Source organism: Pleurodeles waltl, chromosome 2_1 (genome assembly GCF_031143425.1).
Source record: "Pleurodeles waltl isolate 20211129_DDA chromosome 2_1, aPleWal1.hap1.20221129, whole genome shotgun sequence".
NCBI classification, from domain to species: domain Eukaryota; kingdom Metazoa; phylum Chordata; class Amphibia; order Caudata; family Salamandridae; genus Pleurodeles; species Pleurodeles waltl.
Genome location: NC_090438.1, coordinates 111,268,558 through 111,294,809, shown reverse-complemented (window position 1 = coordinate 111,294,809; position 26,252 = coordinate 111,268,558). Strand labels below are relative to the sequence as shown.

The 26,252-nt window shown below is 44.4% G+C and overlaps 1 protein-coding gene across 2 annotated transcripts in view; it reads right to left on the bottom strand.

Moving 5' to 3' along the window:
* Positions 1-26,252, bottom strand: part of ATP7A (ATPase copper transporting alpha) — a 307,765-nt gene that overhangs the window by 240,847 nt on the left and 40,666 nt on the right. For both annotated transcript variants that reach the window (XM_069211097.1, XM_069211107.1), the window contains exon 2: positions 26,078-26,223. In XM_069211097.1, the coding sequence (XP_069067198.1) occupies positions 26,078-26,191 (114 nt within the window). In that variant the 5' untranslated portion in view covers positions 26,192-26,223. The remainder of the gene's footprint in view (positions 1-26,077; positions 26,224-26,252) is intronic.

The following is a 26,252-nucleotide window of genomic DNA, read 5'->3' as shown; positions in this document are numbered from 1 at the left end:
TCATTTTAGACACGAACCATCTGTATCCCAACATGTCAATTTTTCACCACTATATCCTTCAGGATGTATGTCAGGTTCCAACAAGTGTTCACCTAATTTTTGTACAAAAGAAGATTTCCACAATTCTTTGTTAATAATGGTGTAGGGGGCTCAAGAGTCAGCATAACTTTTAACATCCACTCCAACAAACTCAATCCAACATTCTGCTTAGTTTTTACATGAATTGCCATTAATAATTAACACCAAATTATTCCTCCCATTCATTACTGAGTTCTGTACTTGAGTATTTCCATATTCCTCCTCTTCTGCATCTAAGTTATTTACATATTTAACCCTAGATTTTTTTTCCTGCATCCTTTTGCAAAATGACATAGAATACCACACTTACTACATTTGTGTTTAATTGCGGGACAGTTCTTGCTGTATGGTAAATGATCCATACGGTCACATCTGTAACACCCTGCTTTCTCCTTCCCTTTAGTTTTGCTACTATTAAACTTTGAAGCTCCTTTTCTAACCATGTCAGATTCATATACATCTTGTTTGTGAGCGACTTCACATCTACTTGAAATCTCTGCCTTATGCACAATGGCTAGGATTTCCTCCAAAGAAGCATCACCGTTAACCAAAAGTCTTTCTTGAATCGCAGGGTTAGAAGCGTACAAGACTACTTGACTTCTACTCAATTCGTCCTGTAAACCACCAAATTTGCAATCTAATACCAACTTTTTAAGTTCAGAGACATAATTATCTACAGATTCAGATTTACATTGTTTTCTTTGGAAAAATTTGAATCTAGTAATACTCAAACACACTTTAGTTGCAAAGTAGTATTCAAGCTCTAATAAACCTAAATCATACACATTTATATCACCTGAAGCATGTACTTTAGTCATTTGGCTATATACGTTTAACCCTGCAGGTCCTAGCGAATGTAATAGGATTCTTTTCTTTTGTTCCAGAGCCATTTTGACTGATTGATGCAGTAAATTAATGTAGTTAGTACAGGGAGTGCAGGATTATTAGGCAAATGAGTATTTTGACCACATCATCCTCTTTATGCATGTTGTCTTACTCCAAGCTGTATAGGCTCGAAAGCCTACTACCAATTAAGCATATTAGGTGATGTGCATCTCTGTAATGAGAAGGGGTGTGGTCTAATGACATCAACACCCTATATCAGGTGTGCATAATTATTAGGCAACTTCCTTTCCTTTGGCAAAATGGGTCAAAAGAAGGACTTGACAGGCTCAGAAAAGTCAAAAATAGTGAGATATCTTGCAGAGGGATGCAGCACTCTTAAAATTGCAAAGCTTCTGAAGCGTGATCATCGAACAATCAAGCGTTTCATTCAAAATAGTCAACAGGGTCGCAAGAAGCGTGTGGAAAAACCAAGGCGCAAAATAACTGCCCATGAACTGAGAAAAGTCAAGCGTGCAGCTGCCACGATGCCACTTGCCACCAGTTTGGCCATATTTCAGAGCTGCAACATCACTGGAGTGCCCAAAAGCACAAGGTGTGCAATACTCAGAGACATGGCCAAGGTAAGAAAGGCTGAAAGACGACCACCACTGAACAAGACACACAAGCTGAAACGTCAAGACTGGGCCAAGAAATATCTCAAGACTGATTTTTCTAAGGTTTTATGGACTGATGAAATGAGAGTGAGTCTTGATGGGCCAGATGGATGGGCCCGTGGCTGGATTGGTAAAGGGCAGAGAGCTCCAGTCCGACTCAGACGCCAGCAAGGTGGAGGTGGAGTACTGGTTTGGGCTGGTATCATCAAAGATGAGCTTGTGGGGCCTTTTCGGGTTGAGGATGGAGTCAAGCTCAACTCCCAGTCCTACTGCCAGTTCCTGGAAGACACCTTCTTCAAGCAGTGGTACAGGAAGAAGTCTGCATCCTTCAAGAAAAACATGATTTTCATGCAGGACAATGCTCCATCACACGCGTCCAAGTACTCCACAGCGTGGCTGGCAAGAAAGGGTATAAAAGAAGGAAATCTAATGACATGGCCTCCTTGTTCACCTGATCTGAACCCCATTGAGAACCTGTGGTCCATCATCAAATGTGAGATTTACAAGGAGGGAAAACAGTAAACCTCTCTGAACAGTGTCTGGGAGGCTGTGGTTGCTGCTGCACGCAATGTTGATGGTGAACAGATCAAAACACTGACAGAATCCATGGATGGCAGGCTTTTGAGTGTCCTTGCAAAGAAAGGTGGCTATATTGGTCACTGATTTGTTTTTGTTTTGTTTTTGAATGTCAGAAATGTATATTTGTGAATGTTGAGTTGTTATATTGGTTTCACTGGTAATAATAAATAATTGAAATGGGTATATATTTGTTTTTTGTTAAGTTGCCTAATAATTATGCACAGTAATAGTCACCTGCACACACAGATATCCCCCTAACATAGCTAAAACTAAAAACAAACTAAAAACTACTTCCAAAAATATTCAGCTTTGATATTAATGAGTTTTTTGGGTTCATAGAGAACATGGTTGTTGTTCAATAATAAAATTAATCCTCAAAAATACAACTTGCCTAATAATTCTGCACTCCCTGTATAATATGCTTTTCATTCTTGCCACTTTAAAGAAGGTTCTGATCCCGCCACCCAAAAGACTTGTGGAAGATTAATATTATAATTTTGTGTACTCATGGTGTATGGAGTTGTCCGGTGTCCACTCTTCACACAAACACTAGTTCACTGTCCTTACTTCACTGGACCAAGGGAAAATCTTTAGGTAGAATATAGTTAAAATATAATTGTAACGACTCCTTGACTGTATAAAGATGTACATTTTGTGCTGTAGATTCCTCCACAATTTATAGCCTCAAATGTGCTTGATGTGCAACAGGAGTATCAAGGAAGTAAGACACCAGCGGTGATAACATACCAAATGCTACCCAAAATGGCTGCCGTGCGAGGTCATGCAGCGTGACCTCACATCATTACTTCACTTTCTGTATCTGCGTAGCTGAATTCTGGCTCTGTAGGTTCGCAAATGCAAACGCAACGCTCGATTTGACACAAGCGGCAGAAGTTCGCACACAAGGTGGCTATGGTTGCTGTGCATTCATGAGCAGGAATCTGTTGTACTCATGTGTAGCCATGGACGAGGGATCAACGCATATAAGGTAATAAAACACCTGCTTACTTCATGCAGATTGATCCATGGCGCTTGATCCGTATATAAATCTGATTCCTTTTCCTTCTGTCAATGAAGAGCTATTGTGTGACCAAATCTGTTGTCTGCATAATAGCCAGTCTCCCAGAGGTGAGGGGGCATCATCTAAAGTCTGCACAACTTGCTGGAGAAGCTCAAGGTCTGACCAGTACCTAGAAGCTTGCCTGCCTACTCAGAGGGAAAGAGAGTGCCTGGCCATGCGTGAGGATACACTGCCCAGGAAAAGAAGCCAACTGGGTTCCCAGTGTGACAAACACCCTTGGGAGCGAAGCCCCAGAAAATCAGTGTTGTGAACTGTTATAATGTGTGTTTTATGAATAGAATCTTTGTAGATTGTCATGGGAACCGTGACATTCCGCCTCAGACGGTTACTGGGAGCTGGCTGAGGTGGAGGTCACATCTGTTATTGGAACTGAAAATAAACTAACTACGAAATCATCTCTGTGCCAGTGCCGTCCTTCACAACATAAATTTGGCGACGAGTTTGAGCCAGCGTTTACAGTGAAGGAGTGGTGTGATCTCTATCTCGAAGGAAGGAAAAGCTCTGTGTAAGGAGCGTCGGAATCTTAATCTGATGTTATCCAGAGACTTCGCCGATCAGCTGGTTTCAGATGTGAGATGGCAGACAGACATCGTGTAAGATTTGTGTGCTGAGTTGTCTCTGGATCAGCAGCTGCTTTCCATCAGACTTTGTGTTTGGGAGCCAAGGAGGTCGTGTAAGCGCAAGGCTAACTATTGCGGTCAGTGTCTTGTTTACAGTTTTGTTAACTGGGCCAGTGTGGAGGTCTGTGGTGCAAGTCATCATATGTTACATATCAACGGTTGATACGGGCACGCGCAGCTTTAACTCAAACATTGGTGGAACACTCGTGCCACAAAAGCAAGCGAAAGCACGTGGAGCTCAAAGTCACCTTGGTGCCATATAGCAAACAAAAGCGCGTGGGAGCGCAGCGTCACCTTGGTGCCATACAACAAACAAAAGCGCGTGGGAGCGCAACGCAACCTTGGTGCCACACGGCAAGCAGAAGCGCGTGGGAGCGAAATCTCACCTGAGTGCCGCACACAGCAAGTGAAAGTGTGTAGGAGCGCAGCGTCATCTTGGTAACCCTGCAGTTCAGAGTGCGCAGGAACACAATTTTGTTTAGCAGTCAGTGTTCTTTCCGGCATCTGTCTAAGGACTACCTCCGGTATGCAAGCACTAGAGGAAAGGCCGTTCTGATGCTCACACCGACACCTAAGACAGCATATACTGAGCTAATACTCAGTCTTTATATTGATTTTGGGATCATTTTCTTTGCTCTTTTGGCAGCACGCTGAACTAATTCCGTACCTGTTGCCATGATGGGGACCCTCTGCGATGTGCACGCATGTTAATGCAACGTTTTTTTTTTCTTCATGCTTTCTTGGCACTAACAGTACTTTGCAGAGACAGTGCACTAGTGGGGGGGGGCAATTGGTGTTGGCGTATTTCATCAAGTTTTAATATATATATTATTGCTATAGATATATGTTTATATGATATTCGTCATTGAACAATAACAACATGGATTTACAAGCCATTGCACCACCACCTCTGTTCTTACCCCAACCAGGTGAGCCGTCACTTGAGTGGGAAGAATGTTTTTGATAGATGTTTTTGATGTTAGATGTTTTTGATAATTATTTAGAGGCAATTGATGGGCGTAATTTTTCCCTGGGGCGAAAAAAAGCGATTTTATTAAATGCTTTGGGTAAGGAAGGACAACACATTTTTAAGTACCTACCTCCGTTACCCATTCAGGAAGATCAACCTGATGTGGATGTTTATGCTGATGCACGTAAGCGCTTAGAAATCAGATTTGCAAAGGGTCGCAATATAGTAATTAGGCAACATAAATTTTATACCCAGCCACAATGTCCAGGGGAGTCGATCGATGATTTTGTCACCAGGTTAAGAGAATTGTCGCTAAAATGCCAGTTTGGTCCAATGACTGAAGAGATGATACGTGACCAACTTATAGTACAGTGTAACAGTCGTAAGATACAAGAGAGATTGTGGGCTGCGAAAAATCCTACGTTGAAAGATGCCATTGAGATAGCTAAAGTAATTGAAGAATCTGAGTACTGCATGAGAGTGATGGATAAGAGGGAAGAGAAAATTGGAGTGTCAGTTATTGGTCAGCATACAGACAGTGAAGCTATGGGTAGCAAAGGTGGGGCAAGTGCGTGTAAAAGCAGTAAAGGTGGTCAGAATGTGAGAGTAATTGGTAAGGGATGCAACAACTGTGGCAGCTATAGTCAAAGTACCGGGGTGAGAAACTGTTTTGCGAAAGGAAAGGATTGTAGGAAGTGTGGGCAAAAAGGACATTTTGCAAGGATGTGTTGAGGGATTGCAAAGACGAAGGTAGCAGTGTTATCAGAAGAACCAGATGAGGCTTTGAGTATGCGTGCGGACAGAGTATTGATTGTTGGGCATCAAGACAATGGGAGACAAAGACCTACAGCTGAATTTCTTATAAAGGGAGTGAAAATTCATTTAATGGTTGACTCGGGGTCTTTATACACCATCATACCAAAGAAACTGTTCATGTCTAATTGGCCTGATGTCAAGTTGTTGCCAAAAGACATCAACCCTGGTGGGTATCAGGGTGAAGAAATCGATATTGTAGGCTATATGGTAGCTGACATCATCTTTGGTGAAAGGGTGGTTGAGGGAAGAGTATATGTGGCGGAATCAGGTCCACCGATTCTCGGGTGGGCTCATCAATATGACTTACACATTGTCATAAATCCACGTGCGCAGAATCCCGTTATGGTAGTACAGGAAGTGATGTTGAAAGACATTATCAGGGGTGCGGAGAATGTGTTTCGTGAGGAAATGGGTGAACTCAAAGGGTATGTGCACAAAATTAAATTGAAACAAGGGGCGATGCCAATCCAGCATAAGGTTAGAAGGGTACCTATTGTGGTTAGGGAGGAAGTTAACAAATTATTGCGAGAACTGTTGAAAAATGGGGTAATTGAGCCAGTGGAGACTTCAGAGTGGATTTCTCCGGTTGTAATTACTCGCAAAGCTGATAATAAGTTGAGATTTTGCGTCGACTTGAGGAGCTTGAACCAATGTGTAGTTGCAGATAATTTTCCCCTTCCCAACATAAATGAACTTTTGACTCTACTGAAGGGTGGTAAATTTTTCACGAAATTAGATCTGAAACATGCTTATCATCAAGTCAAATTGCACAATGATTCTAAACCTCTTACATCTTTCATAACCATGGAAGGCACGTTCCAATTTACCCGAATGCCTTTTGGGTTATGTTCGGCGGCCAGTGTGTTTCAGAGAGTAATGAGTGAGGTACTCCGTGATTTTAAATGTGTCATTTACTTCCAGGATGATATTTTAATCTTTGGAGACACAGTCGAGAATCATAATTTCACCTTAAAACAGGTCCTTGATAGAATTTCTAATGCTGGGTTGACATTGAGGAAAGACAAATGTGTGTTCTTGGTCAGGGAGATAGAATATCTTGGGCATACCCTCTCGGGTGATGGTATCAAGCCTAAGAGTAACTTATTAGATGCTATTAGGTTGGCTCCACCACCTCAAGACAAAGATCAATTGAGGTCCTTTTTAGGAATGATAGAGTATTATTCAAAATTTGTGAAGAATTTTGCTTCTAAGACGGAGGTACTGAAAATGTTATTGAGGAAGGGTGTAAGATTTTTGTGGTCTAACACGCAACAAGGGTGTTTTGAGGCCATAAAGGAGGAGGTGTGTGCTGCTGGCATACTGACCCCTTTTGATACAGGGAAGAGATCAGTAATTACTGTGGATGCGAGTGCATACGGTATAGGAGCAGTGTTTGCGCAGATACATCCAACAGGTGAAAAGACCGTTGCATTTGCTTCGCGTTCCTTAACAAATTCTGAGCGCAATTATTCCGTTATTGAGAGGGAAGCTTTGGCTGCAGCTTGGGGTATGGAGTACTTCAGAGTTTACATATGGGGAACGCGAGTGACATTACGTTCGGACCACAAACCTTTGATGAAGATTTTGTCTTCTGGTGGGGCTGGCAAGGGTTCGGCAAGACTGGCTCGGTTAGCAGCTAGATTACAGGAATACATTTATGTTCTAGAATACGTACCTGGGTGGAAGAATGTGCAGGCAGACTGCCTATCACGTTTACCTTTGGATTGGAAGTCGGTTGACGAAGAAGGCGTGTTAAAGTATGAGAGTGAAGGGGCAGTTGCAAGTGTTTGTGATGTAGTACACTGGACCTTGGGGGCTGTGAGTAAAGAGGAGTGGGAACAAGCGATGACACATGATGAAGTGTTGAAGGGAGTACTCAAGATGATAGTGGAAGGAGGAAGGAGAGAAAGTACGTTCCCCACAGCTCTTAGGCCATTTGGGAAAGTTTTGGATGAATTGTCTATTTTAGACAGCAAAGTTTTGGTACGGGGAGAAAGGTTGATACCCCCGTTAGGTGTTAGGAAAAAGTTATTTGATATTGCCCACGAAGAACATTTAGGGCAAACTATGTCAAAAAAGCGTCTCAGAGCTGAGTTTTGGTGGCCAGGAATGGACGATGATGTAGTAAACTGGGTAGAGAGGTGTTCTGAGTGCATTGAAAGTGAGAAAAGGTTGAAGGTGGGTAAGCAATCCATGTGTGGGACCATGCAGGATCCAGGCATAGCGTGGCACACAGTCTGTGGTGATTTTATTGGTCCAATTGCAGGTGTGAATCACAATCAGAAGTTTGCTTTTGTCTTGGTTGATCTGAATACCAAGTGGCTAGTCGTGAAGTTCATGGCGGAAGTGACGACTGCTTCTACAATAAAGATATTATCTGAAATCTTTGGTGAGGAAGGTTACCCAGACTGTCTTGTCACCGATAACGGTACTCAACTTACGTCACATCGTATGAAACAATTTTTAAGTGAGTGCGGCGTGAAACATGCACGCACTTCTCTTTATAATCCTCAAGGTAACGGTGCAGTAGAAAGGGCTAATAGGATGGTTAAGGGAGCCATTCAACTAGCCTTGGTGAATAGACTATGTGTAGGGAAGGACGTGAGTGATTTAGTGTGGGCATATCGGACTACGGAGAACAACACACTTGTATCTTCGCCTTTTGGGTTAATGCGTGGTCGGAAGCCTAGTACCAAGTTGACACCGTTTTGGTTAAAAGCTTTATTGGAAGGGAATGGAGGTGTGCAGGAATGCCAACAGTGAGCAAGAAAACACAGTAACAAAATTGTCCCTGGCGATTGGGTAAAAATAAAATCTGGACGATGTATTGGAGGATTAAACAAGTTTCGAGGGCCGTTTAAAGTTAAGGATATTGGGAGATGGCACGTTGTGTTGGAAAATGGTGAAAAGTGGAATCTTAGGAGGGTAGCTAGATTTGGTGTGCAGGGCTCGAAGTACGGTACACAGAGGAGTGAATGTGAGGGGTCTATGTTGATGGAGGATGAAGGTGTGCTCTCAGAAAGTCAGAGTTATAGAAAAGAGGGTGAGTCAGGCTCTCTAACATTTGATGATGAGACCGCTAGGTCCATAGTTGGAGCACCAAAGAATTTGGACAAAAGTGGGATGTCAACTTCTCGGAGTTCAGAAGATGAGCGTGTGACAATCTCTCAAACATCAGAGGTTGAGTCTCCTCAGAATATTCCGGAGTTTGAACAGAGTCCCGGGGAGGGTCGTTTGCATTCGAAGGAGCAGAGACAAAGGCGTCCTCCTTTATACTTAAAAGATTATGTAAAGTAGTCATGTTTTAAGTTATGTCTACCATAAGTCAAGTTTCAATCTAACTTTGTTTTGGATAAGTTATAGTAACCTTTAAGTTGAGAACCAAGAGGGGTGGGGGGCTTTTTATATAAAGGAGGAGGATATGTTATAATGTGTGTTTTATGAATAGAATCTTTGTAGATTGTCATGGGAAGCGTGACATTCTGCCTCAGACGGTTACTGGGAGCTGGCTGAGGTGGAGGTCACATCTGTTACTGGAACTGAAAATAAACTAACTACGAAATCATCTCTGTGCCAGTGCCGTCCTTCACAACATGAACGGTCTCCCATCACAGCCCCTGCACTGGGTTGTGTACAGAATCAAGCCAAGAAATTAACTGTGCTATCCGCAATCCCTGCAACGTCTGCACACTTGGTGCTGCAGCAGCCCACCTCCAAGCAACTCCAGAGGAAGAGCTGCAATATCCACTGAAGCAGACGTTGGCCTGGAAGCCTAAACTGCCCAAAGAAGCACCCTCTGTGTGAACATAGCTCGGAGGCCGCAGCTGTCCACAAGCAGCGCCTATGGGATCTCGGCCTGGATGATGCATCTGGCAAGATGGGATACTGTATTGCTTCTCCCTTACTACAGCTTCAGTCCTAATGAAACCACCACTGCAGTCTCATGTCATCTGAAATACAGCTGAGAATACCAATCGAAGGTGCACCTCCCAGCATTAGCTGACCGGGACAGCATGAGCAGGTGATGAAAGGCTGAGCTAGATGTGCAAAGTGTGTGCAGCAGCAGGAACAGCGAGAGTTTGAGAACTGAACTGAACTCAAAGCTAACTGCACCCCTGCTTAATCTGTGCCTTCGATTACATTAAAGTTAAACCTCTATAAATAAGATAACCACTCTTAGGATGGGGTAGTACACTTTAGTGAGTTGTTTGACTAAGTACTGTAGTTGGATTAGTAACTAAGCCCCATTGAAAAGTGTCCTATTACGTTCTGCTGTGATAGTAAAGCAGTTTCTTCACTCTAAGATAGGCACTGGGCCTTACAAAGGGGGTACTGGGCCCAGATTGCAAAGTCATTGAAGGATGGACTCCAGGACAACAGTGGCAAACTATCTCAGTCACAACAGTTGGAGCCCAGTAGTCCCCAGCCTGTCCTACCTCCACCCCCACCAAACAGGGAGTGAAAGGGTCCAACTCAAGTTCACAAGGGTCAGATTTATGTCAGATGCTCAACATTACCACTAACTATGTAAAACAGTTCAATTTCAGTTTGTTTTATCTACTTTTGTGGGTTTACGTGAGATCCTGAAAATGTGGCAGGGGTCAATATTTTATATTCAGAGCTAGATATATATGTATATATATGAGAATGCAAGTTAGATCGTGAACTATAGCCGGAAGATTGAGTTTTTCCAAACAAGTGACACAACTGCACACTGTAAGAAAAGAAGCAAATGAGATTTTTTTTTCCTTCAGGTCATGATGAACTTTAATTGGATCTGCACTTTACCCTCCAGAATCTAACAATCTCACTAATATAATTTGTGTTACGTTAAAATGAAACAAATACTTTTTTCCTCTTGGCAAAAAGGCTACAACGTAGGCCAGTCAGAGATGATTGCATTAGCAGGAGCTGCTGCTATAGCAGGCGCAGCAAAAACAGCCCGGGAACAAAGGTGGGATTGAATTACATGTTAGAGTCATCATTTACACGACTTTCCTATTACATTTCCAAGGTCAGACACAGCAGTAAAAGCTTGGAGGGCATGATGTCTTCTGCATTATCTACATACGTGCAGGTTAGAATGGATCTAATTACATTTTGTATGGATGAGGACAGATTAGAGTGCTCTTGCTCAAGGTGTGAGAAAGTTGGAAGGTCACATCTAAGACTCTATACAAACTCTATTAATGTATTTCTTACAAAGTACTGCACACAGCTAGAAGTGCTTTGTGTGTTATATGGAGATGGGGCTGTGGAAATGTTGATTAAGCATTGGTGAACAAGAAAAAAAAGTGTTGGTGCCAGGGTTAATTCAGAACTCGGATAAATTGGGGGCTACTGTTCTGATTTTACCTTAAAATCGCTAGAGGAACATTCATGTGGCAAGTTCTAATATGACCTCCAATTAATCACTGAATTTCTTTATAAATAAAAGTTCATGTGTATACATTAAGACGTTCTACATGTCTTTAACTTTGACAATATTTGCTTAGTTCACTGAGGAATCACAATCCAAAGAGCACAGAAATCGTATTTTTTACTTGACAAAACTTGTTTCATCCTTCTGTAAAAAAAAAAAAACATTTTAAAACAGCATAAAGTAGTCAGAGAAAACGTGATCTGTATGGGTTTGTGAAAAAACACCAGGATAAAAACGGAGTCATCAACAGACACAATTTATGAAAAATGAACGTAGCTCCCACTTTCATAGTGGATTGGGGATAGATAAAATGGAGAAAAAAATGATTCTGCTAAAGGAGTTGGTATCAAAGTGCTGTTTCAGGGGCTGAATTTCAGTGGGTGAGATATTTCAAATACTGTTAATTGATTTACCCAACATATTAGTATTTAAATTCCTTCTATCCTTTATTGCATTCCTTCTTTATTTTCAGGTCGAAGCCTACTAGACAGTGCAGCTGTCCGGTTTGCTAAAGACATCTTGGGGACATTCAGAAACACTCTGCCTGTGGCTTACCATTGGTCTGTGGTTTGTAACTAACATTTTCTGGCTTTCTATTTGTTGATTTAATTGTTTTAAGCTGTCCAGGTTCAGTTCGTCCCTCCCAAGGAGCAAAGACTTTTCACACTGCCTCTCCTTGTATTCTTCCACTAGTGCTCCTTTCTGTAAACATGCCTGTAAATCTTGTTCTTATCTTGTCATATTTGCTGTTCATTTAAAGACAGAGGTCAAATGTCAGGCTCTGTCTTCCGAGGGGGCTTGGTGTTTACTTTTCTTTCTCTGACTTCATAGTGAGAGGATTTATGTGACAATCTTGCTAGAAACTGGGGGTAGACAAAAGGTTTTTTGTCTAGCACATAACATTTAAACGAACTGTGCAAGTATTTTAGAAATGATCAGAATTAGCCAAGCACAAGTGGGGCACATTTTGTTAATTTTGAAGTGTGTTGGAATACTTTAAGAAGATCAAACCCATCAATACACTAGGTGATGCCATTCCTACAAATTGTTTGTACACTGCATAGTTTTATTAGTAAAACTGTATGTCTGTGTAAACTTAATGGTCATTTCAATTGCAAATGTGTTTTCTGTAAGGGCAGTGTGCTACCACATCTTGAATACTCAACTCTATGCCACTCGACTCTGCTCTGCACCACTCCAGTCTACACCACTACACTCTCTAGATCTTCTAGACTGATGTAGCGATTGACGGGGTTAGCGATCAGAGGAGTCAGTGGTGTGATCCTTCAAATATCACGTTGGCAGTAAAGATGCCCGTGAGCCCGGGTGACTATTTCAAGAAAGAAAGGTGCTCTTGATGCTTTCCTCTTGGGCCCGATTCCGCATTCAAGTCACACCTTTGTTGTAGGTACTGAAGAGTTCTGGAAAGTGTTAAATCTGGGATTGAAATTATACTTTTTGGTTGTAGTGAGGCTAAGCTCCTACACAGCCTTCCCCTGGCCTGGGGATCGCTGTATGTATCTAGAGGGTTCTTCCCTAGTTAGGTCATCTGATGGAAGTCTGCTACTTTTTTTTTCTGTAGAAGAGTTTGGATATGTGGGATATTAGTCAATGCCAAGGACTAGCACAACATCCTACAAAGTAAACACGGATGTTATCTAGGCTGCCAATGATGTATCTTCAGTAGTAAGAAGGGCTTGCATAAAAGAAATTGGGCAGGCATTCTTACAGCTCATGTACCATAAATGTATTATGCAATCTAGTGTTGGATTCGATCCACATTTACCACCGATTGTGATCTCTGTGTAGGATTTCTATTGCAAGCTGAGGGTGCAAAGCACTAGGGGTGTACATTGGGGCAGAAGACATGAAGGACGGGGGCAGAGAATGGGACTAGCGCAGGAAAAGGGTATTTAAGGGTATGGGCACAGTGTGTGAAGAGAGTATGTACGTAGTATGAATGATATATCTTAGACAGTGCATAGACTTCTCAAGAGTGTGCAGAACATGGCTGAGGATGTACATAGTGGCTAAAGGAGAGAGTGATTGTGGATCAGGGTATGCATCACAAATCTGAGTCAGGTTCATTTATGAGCATTATAAAATCTTAGGCTTTATCATGCAGACAAAGGCTGCATAAAATACAGATGCAAGCCTGGAGATACAGCAGGAACATTTGTCAGCTTTTGTTTTAATTAGAGTTGGAATTTGGTCAAAAGATTATTTTGGAACACAATCTCCCTTTACATGCATGTGAATTGAAAAACACTTATGTAGCAGGTGGCCCCAACTCTCAATGATGTGTGTGCATCATGCATATAATCACGCTAACAAATAAAGTACCAAATGTAAATGAACTGCTCCTAAAGCTCTTTGAAGGTCAGAAAGAGAATACCTTGCAAAAGCAGCTCAGGTTTCTCCTGATGGATGCATGTAGGAGGCTGGCCTGGTGTGTGGTGGTTACCTATAGTACTTACACCTTATACCACGTTCAGTTATCCCTTATTAGTGTAGTGTAGTCAGTGTCTAGAAGCCATGCTTTCTAGAGGTTGCTGTGAATGAGAAGCCAAGGCTCATCTAGGAGACATGCAAAGCTCATGCAATACCACTGTAGTCACACAGTACTCCTACACATGAAAGAAAACACCCAGTATTACAAAAATAAAGCTACTTTATTTTGGTGACACCAATACCAAAAATACCATAGAGGCTATACTCCCTTGGGAAGTAAGTAATACATAAATTATATACTCTAGTATGCAGGAACAGGTGTAAAAACAGTTAGAAAACAGTGCAATTAGTGAAAATAACAATAGTTAGAAATGGGCCTGGGGGAGCACAAACCATATACTAAGAAAGTGGAATGCGAAAGTCAGTCTCCCACCTAGGCAAGTGTAGTGTGTAGAGGGGAGCTGGGAGTACTAAAAAACCCCAAAAGGTAAGTACTAGAACCACGAGAGCAGGAGTAAATCACAGGAACATTCCCAGAACACACACACACACACAAACGAGAAAAAGAATTATCCAAGAACCAGAAGAGACTGCAAGAGACCAACAGAGGATTCCTGGACCAGAGGACCTGTGGAAGAAGGGGACCAAGTTCAAGAAGCACAGAAGAGTCCAGGAAGAACATGAGCCCCTGATAATCCGGATGAAGGTGCAAAAGAAGAACCACAGGTGAAGAAGAACAGTCAGTACTGCACCCCAGAAGACGGAGTCGGGTTCCTGGAGGATGCAAGTGATGTCCCACGCTGGATGGAGGATTGCAGTCTGGTTTGCGTCGCTGGAGTCCACCAATAAGCCTTGGCACATGCAAAACTGGCGGTTAGTGGAAAATGGTGCTGCCCGGGATCAGGAAGGACCAGGTGGGCTCTACCGAGGAGGGGGAGCTAGAGGGGTCTCTCAGCAACTCAGAGAGCCGACAGAAGACCAGGCAGCACGCACAGCAGCCCCACAGCATGGGGACAAAGAAGTTGCAGAAGAGGCCCACACAGTACTATGACCAAGGCTCCCACGTTGCCGGAGAACCACTTAGGAAGCTGTGCTTTGCAGGATGGAGTGCTGGGGGCCAGAGAAACAAGATGCACGAAGGGCTTGGAGGAAGGATGCCAACAAGCCGTAGCAGCTGCAAAATTCACGGTGCACAGGGGTACTGTCTTGCTTGGGAAAGCAGGCTTTTACCTTCACCAAAGTTGGACAGTTGGACGTGAGGACCGTCGGGACCACTTCAGTCCACCACCCGCTATGCAGGATCCACACAGCTCAGCAAGAGAGGGGATCCACGCAGCCGGTCATCGTTGCAGTTGGGGCCTGCTGAAGCAGGGGAGTGACTCCTTCAACCCCAAAGGAGAGTCCTTCGCTCTTGTGGTGCAGGCTGAAGATGAGCTGTCCACAGTGGATGCACAACTGGGAAACAGTTGCAGTTGCTGGCAGGAGCTGAAGATACAATGTTGCAGAAGGCGTCTTGCTTCTTTGTTGCAGCTTGAAGAGTTCCGGGAGGGTCCAGATGCAGTTTCTTCAGTGAAGTTGAAGTGGAGAATGCAGAGGATTCCTACTGGAGTCTTCAAATCCGAATCTGAAGAACCACCCAAAGGAGAGACCCTAAATAGCCCTGAAAGGGGCACTGGTCACCTAACTAGGTAAGCACCTATGAGGAGATGGCTCTGACGTTACCTGCTGGCACCGGCCACTCAGGTGCTCCCAGAGTTCCCTGCCAACTTCGAATCAAAGATGGCAAAACCCAGGGACCCTCTGGAGGAGCTCTGAGCACCACCCCTGGGGTGGTGATGGACAGAGGAGTGGTCACTCCCCTGACCTGGTGTAGACTGGTTTATTCAAGGAGGGCACCAAATGTGCCCTTCAAAGCATTGTCAGTGGCTTGGGGAGGCTACCCTTCCCCAGCCTGTAACACCTATTTCCAAAGGGAGATGGTGTAACACCCCTCTCCCAAAGAAATTGTTTTGTTCTGCCTTCCTGGGCTTGAGCTTCTCAAGCAACAGGAGGGCAGAAACCTGTCTGGGAGGTGGCAGCAGCTTGGACTGCTTGGAAACCCTCACAGGGCTGAAATGGCAATACTCGGGGTCCTCTAAGGAGCACCCAGAGTGCATGGAATCATACAACTAATGCTTGCAAAAGCCCTGTGGTATGATTCCAACATGTTTGATACCAAACATGCCTATGTTCGGAGTTAACATTATGTAGCTGGACATAGGTAGGGACCTATGTCCAGTACACGTGTAAAATGGTGTCCCCGCACTCACGAAGTGTGGGAAAATGGTCCTGGAGTTCGTGGGGGCACCTCTACTAGTGTAGGGGTGCCCTCACACACAGGTACTTTGCGCCCTGCCCTCAGGACTGGAGTGCCTGCCATAGGGGTGACCTGTAAGTGGCCTGGTGCAGTGTAAATGGCAGTGAAAGGGTGCTTGCACCTTTTCACGCAGGCTGCAATGGCGATCCTGCAGAAGCCTTTGCATGGGCTCCCTATGGGTGGCAAAATATATGCTGCAGCCCAAAGGGATCCCCTGGAACCCCAATGCCCTGGATACCTAGGAACCATATACTAGGGACTTATAAGGGGGCACCAGTATGCCAATTGCGGGTGAAATATTGTGTTAACAGTAACCAACAACCACATTTAAGGGAGAGAGGATACCTACTGGTGTCCTGATTAGCAGGATCCCAGTAGACACAGTCAAACACACAAACAGGCCAAAAGTGGGGGTAACCAAGTTAGAAAGAGGCTAATCTCCTACAATGCAAGAGTGTGTGGACTAAACACAGACCCCGCACAGCCTGCCTCGATCTTTGATGACCCAATGCAAGGCAGTTAAGGTCTTCTAGGGAACTCTGATTCAGGATGATGCTCAACCTCTGGGAGTAAAGGAACTTGCATCCTTTGCCTAAACCTACATTCTGCTATTTATGGTCAGCCAGCCCAATGGAACTCTATTGGCCATAAATGGATTACTTTTAGTAAGTCATAAAACTGATCCTGGAAATAAGAATTGAGATCTGCGGGATGGGTCACTTAACTACCAAAACAATGGAATACCCATTAGTTCAGGTAAATCTTGGACAATTTAAGGAAACTAATAAAAGCTACTAAATTATGAAAAAAAGGTTTTACACATAGATAGTGCAAACAAAGCTGTAATTTGTACGTTTCCAAACTCCGACCAGTTAAAACATTTCCAAGCATGTGTTCACATGTTTCACGTGACAAAAGAGCACACCAATGCAGCAGTACTAAGCGGTGTAAGTCACATATTTGTAATCTCTCAACACAGTGTGTCAAATTCAAGGAAGCAAACAAATCCATGCATGTCGTATACATTAATAAACATAAACCATCATCAAAACAATACCCTTGACCACCCAATCTTCATAATCCAAAAACAATGGCCAACCCGGACACAAACCGGTTGAAAATCCCAGAACTGAACTGAAGGACACCCACACTCTGAATGAGATAGGATAACATACAAACGGTAGAAGTGAGCTATACAAAAGCTGATAACATAGCAAAACAAGGCATTCATGGGAATGTAAAGCAAGTTTGCTCTGTTGTCTCCTAAAATGTCCCTGTCCAAAACGATAGATGAACTGTGGCAAAGGCATTAATAGCATGCTGTTAGTTCATATTTACTTCTGCAAACCTATTAAACCTGACTGCCAGCAGTAGATGGCATATCCATATACTTCCCTACGCCTTATGGATAAGTTAATACCAAATATTTGTAAATTCACAAGTTCTCATGACGGAAGAAGACCAGTCAAGTATGACCAAATTAATAAATCTCACGCCTAAGTTTCGGGGGTTATGCTTAAATGCCTTGCTTGGACACCTAGTACCACATATTTACGATATGTAGGCATACAGGGCAATCAAGAATCTACATAACTGGGGAAAGTTACTGCCATGGGTGGGCCATCAGGAAAGAGAGACCAGATGGGTGCGCCAAATAGAGGGAATAGATGCATCTATGCAACAGACAAAGAAATAGCAGGCGCTTTTGCGGACTTTCACGAGAGACTATATAGGGATCACCTGCTGGCAACACAGTCTAAAATAGCATGGCGGTATTGGAACGCTCCCATAAACATACGGGTGCCCCTAGAGTCTGGCGGGAGCTGAGGAAAGTAAGGAAGCAGCTGAAACGGCTAGATTGGGACAGGGCAGAGTATGCGGTGGCACGCCTTAAGCACAAGTATTATATTGGGAGTAATAGATGTGGGAAGCTTTTGGCACACCGGTTAAGAGCGCAACGTCGATGATAAAGCTGGTCCGTTCTCCCTCGGGAGCGGAAGCGACAACGAGCGACCAAATTGCGGAGGCCTTTGCGGAGTTCTATCGGGGATTGTATGAGGCTGACGATCGGGGTAATGTGGTTCCTGATGCATTTCTAGAGGGTATAGCAATTACTCCTCTGGGCGAGAGGGAGGCTGCTTTATTAGATCAGCCTGTAAGGGCAGAAGAGGTCATATCAGCAATCTTGCGTTTGCAGGTGGGGAAGTCCCCTGGTCCGGATGGTTTCACTGCTCTTTTTTATAAGACCTTTTGTGTGGAACTTGTACTGATATTAGTGCGGCTTTTCAATTCCTTCCGAGCGACAGGAGCTCTAACAGCCAGTATGTTGGATGCCATTATTGTGGTTATTCCTAAGCCGGGGAAAGACCCCGAGGAATGCGCCTCCTATAGGCCGATCTCGCTCTTGAATATTGATGCCAAATTATTTACAGGAATATTTGCTCATCGCCTTAATTACTACATGCCGGGCCTTGTGGATCCTGACCAAGCAGGTTTTATACTGCACAGGCAGTGCAGCGATAATACGAAGCGATTGCTTCATCTGCTGGACAAAACGTTCGGGTCATGCAGGGAGGCGCTTTTCCTTTCTATTGACGCCGAAAAGGCGTTCGATAGAGTCCATTGGCAATAACTGTTCATGGTGCTTGAACGCTTTGGGTTGGGCCCGGGCTTTATGGCATGGATCCGTTGTATCTACCAGGCGCCTCGGGCGGCGGTCCGGGTCAATGGGATGCTATCATTGCTGTTCTCAATCCAGCGAGGGACTCGGCAGGGGTGTCCGCTTTCACCTCTAATGATTGCACTTTATATGGAGCCCCTGGCGCAGCGGCTGCGTGATAGTCCTCAGATCACTGGTGTGAAATTCGGGGGCGATGACCATCTCATTTCCCTGTATGCGGATGACGTGATTCTTACCCTGGCGGAGCCCGCGACCTCGCTGCCTGCGCTAATGGGGATACTTGATGAATTTGGCCGGGTCTCGGGATTCCGGATGAATATGCAGAAGTCACAAGCCCAGAGTCGATTTATTAGCGCTGAGCATGAAAGTGACCTGAGGGCCCGATTCCATTTTATATGGTCGTCCTCGCGACTTCCTTATTTGGGGATTGATTTGGCGCCTTCCATAGTTAGAAGGCGACTCTGAACTACACGAAATTAGTTCGCGAGGTGCAGCGGGATCTAGAGACCTGGGGGAGACTTAAGCTGTCTTGGTTGGGCAGGGTGGCGGCGGTGAAGATGACTATCCTGCCACGTGTCCTGTATGTGTTCCAGGCGCTTCCCCTGACGCCTCCGACCCGAACGATTGCAACCCTTCAAACTGCGGTTCTGAGATTAATTTGGGAGGGTAGAGCGACGCGTCTTCCACGTCAGGTTCTGTACCGCCCCAAGGGGATGGGGGGATTAGCGGTTCCCTGCCTCTTACGATATTTTCAGGCAGCGCAGTTGCGTTTTTTACTAGAGTGGAGTCGCCCGTCTACTGAGAAACATTGGTGCTTCATGGACCAAGCGGTGGCGGGCTCCCATATAGGGAAGGAGCCATGGCTCCGACGCCGGCACAGGGCGAGCGGTCTTTATTCATCCCCGATTACGGAAGTAACGTTGCGTGTATGGGACGTGGTGGCTGGTCGATTGGGACGGACGACGTTCCCATCCCCAATGACCCCTCTGGGTGCGAACCCTGACTTTGGACCGGGCCTACAAGTGGAAGCATTGCGCCGATGGTATGAAGGGGGCTGTAAAAGGGTGGGGTGTCTCTTTGATGAGCCGGGGGGTGATCTCCTTTGACCAGATGAGGGAGACATATGGCTTAACAGAGGCAGACAGGATGACGTACTATCAAATACGGCATTGGGCCCTGTTGCCAGCTAATAGAGCATTAATTAATAGGCCGCTAACACCGTTTGAAAAATGGCTCCTAGTGAAGAAGGATGATAAACGGGTGATCTCTGAGCTTTATGGAATATTGCAGGGGGAGGGTCGTCCACCTAAATCTAAAAGGTCAGTTGTGATGGGAAAGGGAACTGGAAAGGGAACTGTCTGCCGAAGATTGGGATAGTATCTTTTATAGGACAAACCACACGGCTTATAATGCGGCAGGCACAGAGACAGCATATAAGGTGGCCTCCTATTGGTACTTCACCCCAGCAAGGATTCACACTTGGGATCCCACTAAGTCTAGCCTCTGGCAGTGGTGTGGGGGTGGAGGGACGCTTGTGTACTTACTCTGGCACTGCCCCAAACTTCATAGATACTGGGAGAGTGTTATAGACACTATTCATGCAGCGTTTGGTACTCAGATCCCCAGATTCCCATTGTATATCTTGTTGGGCCTGCCCAACCCGCTCACCTTCCCCCTTAGATCATTGAAAGGACGGCAGATGGCCCTGGCCCTTAATGCGGCGTTGCAGCTGATATTAGGGATGTGGGGTACTGACAGGATTCCGACATTTACATCATGGCTTCATAAGCTGTGGTTCATTCTCGCTATGGAGAAGCTTACTCTGACCTCACAGCAGCAGGGCGGTGATTTCCGGGACCTATGGCAACCATTCTTGCAGATCTTATCCACCGAGTTCACGGAGTTGACATGTCCGGCTTACTTGAGAGTGCTGGGCTTGACCTGAGCTTTTCGGAGTGGGTTTGCGGGAGGGATTCCTGGGAGAACCGGGACCATGCAGGGGTAGGGCGGGGGATTCGAGTGATTGCTGTATGGCGGGCCATTTCAGGGAAACGATGTTGGTGTTTTACTAATCATTTCTATGTTGTATATTACCATGCATGGAGATCGCTTCACAGTGCAGCACATGATGGTGGGCGACCCCCCAAGGGGTGGGAGTACATAGAGGAGGCGAGGAGGTGGCCTATTTGAGCATGGTTGACCAGGAGTGGATTGTTATGGACTACCCCCACGCTTCCAGGCTAGTACTGCTGCATTGTGACTGTCTTATTGCAAAAAGTTGTACTTGACACGTTAATAACTTGAAAATAATAAACAGATTTGATCAATAAAATTGCAGAATCTCTCAACGCAGCCACAGTCCCAACCCTTTCAGTGGGTGACTGCGCTGCACTCGAGGAGGAATTCTCCCTTTCCGAAGTGCAGGCAGCCACGGTCAAATTGAACTCTGACAAAACTCTGGGTCCTAATGGTATCCCGCTGAGAAATATGCAAATATACTGGCTCCACATCTGCTTAATAAGCTTAATATGTACTTGAGGGCCCGTGAAGAGGGAATACTCCCATCGACTTGTGTAAAGCCACAATAGTGGTAATACGTAAAGCGGGGAAGCCAGCCTTCAGCTGCGGGTCTTATTGCCCCATCTCCTTGCTCAACTTCGAAACCAAGATACTAGCAACAATACTGACCACAAGACATCCTCACTTATTCAAAATATCAATCCAGCTTTATGCCTAGGCGCTCAACCAGGTGTAACTTTTGTGGACTCCACAACTGGTTAGCGGAGGTCCAGACTCATCCTGACCCTCAATGGTTCATATCTCTAGATGCCAAAAAGGCATTTGATGCTGTCCACTGGACATTTAAGATGCAAACACTGTGGAGGTTCGGCTTTGGTTCACAATTCCAGCTGTGAGTAGTAGTGCTGCTTTAGCATGCTTCCGTGGTGGCGATACGAGTTAATGGCGTGCTCTTTGCAAACTTACTCATTAGGAGGGGAACCCGACAGGGCTGCCCGTGTCACCACTCCTGTTTGGTTTGGTACTGGAACCATCGGCTTGAATGGTCCGAGCCCCACCCTAGCATCAAGGACTTCTGCGTCGCCAGGTCCCCAATAGACAAGGAAAAGATATTGCTACACACCAATGATGTCCTTTTTTACCTTATCTACCTGGAAGAGTCTATTCTTGAGACATTCCAGGCTTTTGACAGATATGGTGCCCACTTGGGGTACACCATAAAGTGGGATACATTTGTTATTTTTTCCTGCTGACGGCGACCTGGATCTGTCGGTTCTCCCTGGGAGACTGCGCATAGATCGAGAGGGATTCCAATACTTGGGAATATATATGCCACTCAAGCCCAGGACAGATGCATGGAGAGGAATGTCATTAAGGTACTGATGGCATTCCATGACGATGTGGAGCGCTGGAAGGCGCTGCCCTTAACTATATTGGGAAGGGTGGCTATGTTTAAGATCATCACCCTTCTGATGTTCTTGTGCACCCTTCAGAATACATATTGTAAAATCCCTGATGAGCTATTCGCTAAGATAGACAACAAACTTAGGACCTTGTTAAAGAACAATAAACATCCCAGGATAGCTCCCATGACATTACAACTCAATCAAGACAATGAGGCTATTTCTCTCCCCAATAACAGAGCCTACTTTTGGGCAGCCCATTCAATTATTATTAATGACTGGAACTATTTACCTCGAGATCATCCTACATATGCACTTGAAAAAACTCAGTTCCACGGGTCCCCCTACAAATCTATCTCTCTGGGGGGAGAGGGATGGGACATTTCCTACTTGAAACTCAAGTGGCGTTTGAGGCGTGGCTAAAAATAAACAAACATATGCAGTGGACACGCAGAATTACCAAGAGACCCCATTATGGCTGGGCACAAATTTCAAAGAACTGGGAAAACTTGGGAGTTTTAACAAGTGGGACCTTATCGGTATTTCCAAAGTGGGGGACCTAGTTGAGGATGGGGGTTTTATATCCTATCAATCCCTTCAGAAGGACTATTACCTCCATGAAACCCAATGCTTCAAATATCTGCAACTCAGCCATGGATGAAACTTGGAACACATCGACATAGCCATCCTTGAATAAGCACCTCTAGAGTGAGGCTCCTAATGGGGGAGCTCACTGAAAAAGTGATTTCTTCAGTCTATAACGTACCGACTCCCTAAAGAAGTTGAGTGCCAAATGGGAATTGGAGGTGGGGGGAACTAGATGATCTAGACTGGGAGGCTGCACTGATGCACCCGAAAGAAGTAGCCATCAAGTCTAGACTAAGACTTATCCAAGGCAACGTTGTTCATCAAGTTTATTTCGACAGTAATGATTGAACAGCATGGGAATGTCCCCAGACGTTCTTAAAAATTTGGGGTGGGTGGATTGCATACCATGACCTAGAGAAGTTGGAAGAAGAATCTGATGCCCTGTCCGTTCACGTCTAATGTAATGCTTCATCGCTCTGACTGTACAAACCTGCTGTCCGTTGTGTACCTCAATGCTTTCAGTTCACAGTCAATTACATATATGATTATTATTGCCACATTTATGCCCACCTGCATTGTTTCCTTGTATACCATGGGCGCATTTTGGTGTCTATTTGTACTGTTCTTTTCAAAACCAAATAAAAACATTTTACTAAAAAAAATATTTAAGCAACTGTTTTAGTTCTAAAACCTTTCACTATCTGGAACTCTCCATGAGCAGTAGCACATTACACAGAAACATTATCCTCGTATTCAGATCTCAAAACGGAGAATTACTGCAACCAGCAAATGCAATTCTTTCTCCCTTCCATAAATACTGAAAACATCATCCATCTTACACTGACGTGCTTCCAACAAAAACTATTTTTCATATAGGAGACAAATTGTTTGAAATGTGCAACATTTTGTATTTTGCTTCTGTGCCCCCCTATTTTTTTAATGTTAAAGACAAACCAATCCTAATTTTGAATATTTGCCGGTCATGTCCCCAATATGCCCTCTCAAACTCATGAATTAAGAGGACAAATCTCTCTGAAGGAAGATACTTTCAGGAAGAGGGTGGAATGAAGTCACCAACACTGAGGTTCTGTGCATTTAATAACTATAGTTAGTGCCATATTTAACACAGACTAAAAAGTTACATTTAGCTTACTCGTTATTTAAGTACGAACTGTATATTCTTACTCCAAAGTCATGAAATGAGGCTGCACAGTGACATTAAAATCAGTGTTCAATACTGTGTTTTGGCATCTATGGAGGAATACAAAACTCACAGGAGAAATACAAAGAGTATGAATTATTAAATGTCCACGATTTAAAAAATGTGAGTCACCTTCACCCATACAAAACACATCCTCAAGGAATATGTGCAGTCCTTTTTCACAACATGCAGGTTAGTATGGAGAAGAGGCCCAAGCAAGCGTGGCATGTTTACCATGTCACAGGAAAAGTTTAGCAGTCAAGGCTTTGAGCAGGTCTCAACAGACTTCTGGAAGCAGATTACACGTTTAGAAGGCTAGCACAATGTCCCATGTCATAAACATGAATCAGCCTCATACTGTAAGAAGTGTGACAATGAAGACGAAAAACGCAGTGTAAACATAAGTACCAGCAAGTAGTCCGATCACTCCAGGAACGGAGTATCCAAGATGTTCGGGAGGCGTTCAAAGTTGACTATATAGAATACCACTGAGAATACTAGAAAAATTGACATTTGGGGGGGGAGTAGTGGCGATAACGCACAGCATCTGAGTGGACCTCAAACATGAACTGGTGCATGAGAGCAGAGAAGGGGGTTTACTATGAAAGTGGATGTCCACACCAGTTCGAGACGGTGTGGGGTCCATGGAAAGGGACGGAGGGGGACTCAGAGCGAGACAAGGTGTAATAGGGTGTCTGGTTTTGATCAGGAGATTATCCAACCTGACCTACTGAATATCATATATAGATTTCCCATTCGTGATGAGCAAAAAATATCATTTCAGAATAAGTTGTTCTGTTGCTGTTCACTGCTCTGATGGTTCTCGTGCAGTCCCATTCTTCTGGAGAGCTAATGGTGAATGCCTGAAGACGCAACAGCACACCCTCAGCACAATTCAACCCAATGCACCTATGACTGGGGTGGGGTCAGTCACACACACTCTAAAAGGAAGAGTTAGGGGTTTGGATGGAGGGGTGACAGATGTCATCCTACACCCCTAGAAGAAGGGGAACACAGGGTAAAGAGGATGGAAGTAATCTGAAACAGATCTCAACTGACTTAAACATTATCTTCTCCTCTCCAAGACCAGAAACAATATTAAAAACAAGCATTTGCAATGCACTAGGGTCTCGCATTTGTCAGAGTTACAACTGTTCACAGTTGTAAACTCCCAACCAGATTTTCCCTGCATTAAAAGAAAAAAATAGCGTGATTACGCTGTACAGTTTACCGGTAAAAGTGCAATTAACGAAGCACTCGACTTCTGCCCAGCGAGATCGCGCTCCTAAAACAGAGAAAAAGTAGTCCACAACCCCAGCGAGCCTCGCATGTTTCCCGTACTTGGTCGCTGCGCTCGAGGAGGGCTAACCACGGAAAAGGCATGACGTATGGAGTGCCTTCCACTAATAGAAAGAAGCAGATTCTAACAGGCAAGCCAACTTGCCAATGAAAGACACGGACGTGACGTCGATGGGGCTCCGAGTCCTTTTCTAATACCTTAAGCGTCTCGCTAGCGATACGCATGCACTAGCGCATGCGACGCAGGCTCGACCTTAAAAAGACTAGGAGAAGTTTGGTGGGGAACATACAGTTTCATGGTGCACAATCACATACCTTGAGACCTTCTCTTTAAGAAAAACATTATCCCAATACATGTGGCTTTCAAAAGAAACAAAAACACCATATTACAACATTTACAGTTCTTCCTTCGTCTTCCACTGCTGATGTTCCACCAATGTTGAAATCAACAGGCTAGCAAACAAGAAATTTTGATAGCATTCCAATAGCATACCAGGGAAAGGAAGACAGAAACCCAACATCCTTCTGTTGCACACAATAAAGCATGAAGCAAAAATTCAGTTGAGGGTTAATTGTTACATCTGACCAGCAAAGTTCTGTATTAAGATATTATGTACATTACAACATCAATGTTGAATGTCAATGTTTGGATTCCTAAATTACAACTTTCCTCTCTCGTACCTTGCTTTTGAAACTGGGCCCTGGGTGGTTTAAGAAAAGCACTCATAACCACCCATCTGTACCACACCTTTTTTTTTTATGCAGTGTCTAGATTTAAGCTACTGGGTAAGTTAGCAGTCGGAGTTTACGGCCAGGAGAAATTCTATTTTGCATTTCTAGCACCTACCCGTTAGATCTTGTATTATTGTAGTCAATTTGTTTCTAGTGATGTTTAACCTACTAAGAACCAGTGCCGCTTTCCCATGCCACCTTCTAATTACTGGATTCATGGCCGGCTGTCAACACAAGCATAGCTCTCAGGGCACAGTCAAGACACTATCAGAAGGAGACCAACCTGAATACTGTGCACTCCACTCAGTTTCCCAATCATCTGTTCAATACTCTGGACACAGGAATTGCAGGTCATCCCTTCGACGAGGAGGGTGGTAGAATTCGCCCCAGTCTCCATGATGCCCTGACCACTTCACCTTCCTGGGAAATCTGATGGGAAACAAAAAATCCTGTTAGAT